The sequence below is a fragment of the Lygodium microphyllum genome, chromosome 8 (assembly GCF_053477565.2).
Source record: "Lygodium microphyllum isolate KBCC chromosome 8, Lygodium_microphyllum_v1.1.10, whole genome shotgun sequence".
Classification (NCBI taxonomy): Eukaryota; Viridiplantae; Streptophyta; class Polypodiopsida; order Schizaeales; family Lygodiaceae; genus Lygodium; species Lygodium microphyllum.
Genome location: NC_141142.1, coordinates 6,866,633 through 6,872,632, shown reverse-complemented (window position 1 = coordinate 6,872,632; position 6,000 = coordinate 6,866,633). Strand labels below are relative to the sequence as shown.

At 42.9% G+C, this 6,000-nt stretch overlaps 1 protein-coding gene across 1 annotated transcript in view; it reads left to right on the top strand.

Moving 5' to 3' along the window:
- The first annotated feature begins 703 nt into the window (after positions 1 to 703).
- The window catches only part of RBCX2 (Chaperonin-like RbcX protein), a 94,157-nt gene continuing 88,860 nt past the window's right edge, over positions 704 to 6,000 (top strand). Inside the window, exon 1 of the mRNA XM_087682529.1 lies at positions 704 to 1,208. Within this exon, the coding sequence (XP_087538655.1) occupies positions 777 to 1,208 (432 nt within the window). The 5' untranslated portion in view covers positions 704 to 776. The remainder of the gene's footprint in view (positions 1,209 to 6,000) is intronic.

The following is a 6,000-nucleotide window of genomic DNA, read 5'->3' as shown; positions in this document are numbered from 1 at the left end:
CATTGAATGTATCATGCAAGTTGAGGTTTCTTTTAAACCCTTCAAACTATAAATTCTCCCAATTTTTTTTTTCTCAAAAGTTTGGAATGCATGCCACAATTGTTCGGTTTGGCTATAAGTTTGGAAGATTGTAAAATATGAGATAATATAGATATAGATGATACAAGTGTTTAATCTTAAATTTCACCATGCTTTGTTTGATTTTAGATGGTTTGTATGTGCGCAGATTGATGGCTTTCTCCGACAACTCAATGCAAGGATTGATGCAAAGAAAGGAAGATCCAATACAAAAGACTTCGAATTGGAGTTCCTACTTCCAGAATTAGCAAAGGATGCTACTTAGATCGCTAAGTGCTTCAAGGAGTCCAAAGATTTTCGAAACCCAATCTAATACATGATCTCCTACCTAATCTTTTTGGATGATGTTCTCAAGGCTTGTAAATGCTCCTATAAAGCTGTGGTTTAGTGGTGCGATAGATAATACGTTCTATTTGCCTCTGACTTAAGAAAGAAAAAACACTTCAATGTCTCTTCCAAAAAACGAAAAGGGAATTCCGAATGGAGGGGGAAAGACAAAGAAGAGAGAAAGAAAACAAAAAAGAGCTAATGCATAATTGGATGAGTGTGATTCCATGCTCCACACAAAATAATTGTAAAATTTCATAGACAGAAAAAAAGAGAGGAAAAAAGGTGAAGTCGGGAACGAGCAACAAGGACGAATGAATCCAGCAGGATCTTTGTGCCCTTTTCTCGAAGGTTGATCGAGCGAGCCAGCGATGGTGCTGGCGGCCACCTCCTCCGCTCCCCCACCCTCTTCCCCTTCCCCCTCTCCTCCCCCTCCTCCCCATTATCATTACTCTTGCTATTCTGCTTCCGCCGCCGCCATCGCCACCACAACCACCACCTCCTCCTCTTGCCCCTCTCACTCTTCATCAACCGCCGTTGCGGCTTCTCCTCTCTCGCTTCGCTTCTCGTCGTCTTCAGCAGCAGCGTCGCCATCGTCGTGGCGTGCACGTGCTGCCCGTCCCGGCCGTGGGGCCGTTCCCAATTGGGGCCAGTTGCGTCCCTCTGACGACGCTCGCATCTTTGTTCGAATCGTGAAATCCTACTGCAGCTCTAATGGACACAGGAAGTCTCGCCACAGTCCCGTCCTGGTCAGAAGCGAGTTTGCCGGTCAGTACGAGGACAATTTTGCCGATGTTGACAAGGTGAGTGATTCTTCGTTCATCCAGTGGAGTGCACTGAAAAGATAATTATTTTGTTCTGTTTTCTGGATGATTTGGACAGTTAAATAGCAAGAATCTGCACTTAATTCACTAGACTGAATGCTTGGGACGTTCTCGGAGGAGGAGGAGTGCTTTGGAACGACCTCATTGGGATTTGCAGTGGCTTCAAATGGCGTGTACTTGGGGCAAATTATTAAACAACTGATTAGTGGCATGTAGAATGATAGGTCTCCTTACACACAAACTAGGACGTGCACATGACATCCCCTTTTGTGAGTGTGTCAGAATCTGCACCCAAAAGGCAGAAGTATTGAACTGTATGCATTGTGCTTTGTGCACACAGGGATATCAAATCATCTATTCATGTCGAACTAGAGTAGATATCATGAAGGACAGCAGGCCTTGGGGAATAAGACAATGATGAGCGCTAAAAGATTCAAAGCTGAGACTGTATACACCAATGAATTCTGAGATTATTTGGATGGCAAGGAATATCAGAACTCTGTGTGACCCCTTTTGAATGCACGGACTAATCCATAATAGCAGGTGACTAAAGGTGCAGGCGTCTGACAGCAGGAACCCCTTATGAAGACTGAGCAGATTTCTGGGGTTTGGGGGAGTAGGGATGAAACAGAGGTGGACCATTTGATAGTGTGCAGAATTGAGTCAATGGCGGACCTCTCTCTCTCTCTCTCTCTCTCTCTCTCTCTCTCTCTCGTGTGAAGGATTTTGGATTAAATAATAGAAACATTTACAAAGGGCCTCAGTGATTAAGCGCAGTGTGTCAAACACAGGCAGAAAACAACAGAGGAAGCCACAAGGCTACAATGACATGTGAAGGAAATCATGAAGTGGCTACTAGTGGGTGGAAAAGATGATCTCCATCCATGGTGCAGCCACCTCTTTGAGGATCACACTAGCAGAAATCATGGAATTCACTTGCCACAATGACAGTCCTTGAACTCAGCCCACATGACTATGTACATCTGAGGCTGAATCAAGAATGAAGGCACTATGTGTTCTCCAAACATGGCAACGACCAATCCAATACACAAAATGAAAGAGATAATGATTTTTGGCGTTGGAGCAATTGTTGATGGCATCTTGCCAAAATCAAGAAAAAATGACTATACGCTGCCATTTTGCTGCAGTCCATATTCGGAAAATGAAGCCCTAGTTGTGTCTATCCACCATGCAAGAGATGAAGAGATGAGTAGGGCTTTCATCACATGTGGTGCAAAGGACACATCCACCATGGGAGATCTTGTGGTGTTGCAATATATCACTTGTGGTGAGACCCCCTATAAAAAGCCTCGATATAAAGACTTTCCCTTGGTAGGGAAGTCTAGATCTCCAATTGAAGTAGGTGATTTTGCCACTTAGCTCTACTATCCCTGGTTGCTAGACTTGATATGCCTCCGTAGTCACCCATCTCTTGTTTGCTATCATTTTGTGATAAACTTGATTTTAAGTTTGTTTCAAAAATTCCTCAGGATGCACAAAGGCCTAGTCCAACCACGGGGATGAATCTTGCAATCCAAGCAAGGGGAAATGCCAAAAAATCCATTCCTCAAAATTGGTCCAAATCAGCTGGTGACCTGAGAAACCTGAAAGTGCCAACGGATGTGATGAAAATAGTAAATTGGAGATTGACAAGGAATGGTAGGTCTTTGACAAGCCTCAAACCCAATCTTGGTATCCTACTAAACTTATCATGTTTTGTGTGCTTATCTGGCCAGTCAAGCAATGTAGAGGTGATTGGAATCTCAATTTGAAGGGAATCAGCCTCCTATCTTAAGTTAAGTAGTGAAATGTGCTCTCTTGCCAAGAGGCAATCAGGTGGGAGAGTAGAAAAGATTAAAGTGCTTCGATTTCTTGAGTCGAGTTCTAAACATACTGCCATGACACCTGAATCTGAATACGAGCACATGAGATGTGTACTTGCTCAATGGAAGTAGTAGCAATGTCCACCCAATGTGCTGTTGCTCACATAAGGATTGTAATATGGCCGTTGGTAGAGCTCCCCTACGTTTGACAGCTTCGACACTTTGGGATTTGCGTTTTGCTGCCCAAGTCACTCCCTGACATTAGAGAATTGCGGTTTGCTCCCTCGATAGCTGGCGATCATCTTCCATATCTTTGACTACAGTTTGCTCCGTCAACAGCTATCTTTCACCTTGCAGTGATTACTTCGATAGCCCACTGTTTGGAGGACTACGTTTCTCTCCCTTCACTGTGCAGATTTTCCATATTTGCTACCGCCTGATTCAGACAGGATAGTGTGGTTATCTTCTAAGCTTTGGCTCTGCTATATCAGCTTTTCTTCTCATAGCATGATTCACTGCATCATCACCATGTTCTTGTGTTTGTGAGTTTCTCTTCTCTCTCAATGTTTGCTGTACACTCTCTGTGTTATTCCCTGCAAACCCTATTGTCTCTCTGTACTATCGCTTATTTTGATATGGTATCAGAGCATACCTGTTATTTTTGACATGGTATCAGAGAGCAAGAGCTCCAAGAAGTAAATACCCTGTTTATTAGAGAAGGCATAGACAGGTTGCAGATTCGGCATCATCTAGTGATTTTCCCCTTCATTTCCGTTATATCTCAAGGATACAGAGATACCCTTATCTTCCTCTCCCATCCACCGACCCTTTTACAAGTTGATACTCCAGTGTGTTGAGCTAAAAATGCGTTAGCTTCATCTAAATAGCCCCAAAACATGCTTAATTAAGGAAGAAACCTTGTTTATTTAAAAGAAATGCATTCCTAGAGAGTGTCTATATTCCATAAGCTCAAACCCACTTGGGAGGGCCGAAACTTTCTATAAATAGGTATGCTGCCCTCCATTCAGCCCTAATCTTGTTTTTATAGGTTTCAGGTGTTTTCAGCTTGCTGCCCACACCCTATTGGCAGAGAACATCGCAGTCCAAGCTGTCCATTGCAGTTACACTCATATGGTGTCTGCTTTTAGCCCTTCGTCATCAGTTTGTTGCTGTTTCTAGCTAGATGACTACTGTTGTCCGTCATCTAGCTGTTGTACAGCCTGCCATGTCAGCATACTGCTGTGTTTGCAGGTCCCAGCTGTGCCGCCTTGCAGATTTTCTCTCTCCTCCAGCTATCACCATCATCTCCTCAGCTTGTCATTGTTGTTTTCTCTCTCTTGCAGCCTGCGTTTGCTATTTTCTCTCTCCTTCGAGCTGCGTTCACTACTTTCTCCTCATCTTCGTTTTTAGTCTTTCTCTCTCCTCACACACAGTTTTAGTCTTTCTCCTGCACTGCCGTCTGCATCAGATCCAACTTTCCTTGGCTGTGTTTGCTGGTGTTCGACATTTGGAGGTTGCCTTGCCGCGATTCAGGATACGTTCGAAGTACGACACACTCTCCAACTCATTATCCCTTTCCTGATCCTTGAGATACATGAGTTTGAGGTATAGTATTTATTCACTGCATAGTGTGTTTGCTGCATGACCATTGTATATTCAATAGTCATATCATTTCATTCATTCTCTGTGTTCATTGTCTCTGAGTTACCCTAACACTAATTGTGTTCTTCTATCAGTTTGTGCTTTGTTGTATGATGTTATTTGTGTTTTTGTGTTAGGGTATTTTCTTCACATGGTATCAGAGCTGAGTTCTCTAAGAGAAACCTAGGCCTTGATCAGAAAGCTCTACACAAGAAGCATAAACAACAGAAGGGCAAATGACTTCGAACACTACTTTTGTACCACTTCTCATATTTGAGCTAAATCCATCGAGGAACTAGTCGAAGTGGGCCTTATAGCTTGCTTCACAAGCTCCTGACATGGCCTAGGAATAATAGAAAGGTAGATCACTTCGAATACTACTTTCGCACCACTTCTCACATCCGAGCTAAATCCATCGAGGAACAAGTCAGAGTGGGCCTCATAGCTTGCTTCACAAGCTCCCGACATGGCCAGATAGACATTGGACTGCCACGGAGTTCCACGACCTTATGAGATCATTGCAGTTGAGTACGATCTCATTTTGATGCATAGAGCCCAGTAGTAGATAGAAGGTAAGTCTGGATTTCACCCTTTAGATTCAGTGCACTGATCTACTGACCATGTAGGAAGGGTGGAATCTCCACTTAGAACTGGCTATCCGCAAGTGGAAATTGGCATAGAGTACACTCCATTGTTTTCATACTTATTCTCTTTGGTGCTAGGTATGTCTACCATTTCAGATTCTGTTAATGATGATTCCCCTTCTCCTATTGGTATGGATGATTTTCATGATAAAGGACGTATGCAAAACAATTTCTAGTTTATAAGTAATGAGGAATATATATATTTCTTTATGAACTCAAGACTTGGTAAGCAATTGAAACAGGAAATTGTGAGTACTTCTTCTCCCTGTTTTCCTTCAAACAGAAACCCACATTATTTTCCACATCTACACCTATCACAAATCCATTTAATCTCCCTCCTATTCCACCCTCTTATTCCGCTACCATATCCTTTCAACCTCCATTAAGTGTATCGCATGTTGCATCTCATGTAGGATCACATGTGTTTTCATTCACCACATTGGGGGGTTTTTTAAACTTAGGCACAGCTATTAGGACCTCATCTCTTTCTTAGCTGGGTGGTGTTCCACCTTTTTCTCACACACTTTCGGGATCTTTGTAGCGTGGATATTTCTGAAACGAGCCTTCCTTCCGTGGATGGGTGGCAATTCCCTAATTACAACTTAGTTACAGTAGTAATGTTTATTACAAAACTGAGAAATGCAAATTAACTTACAATCTTGG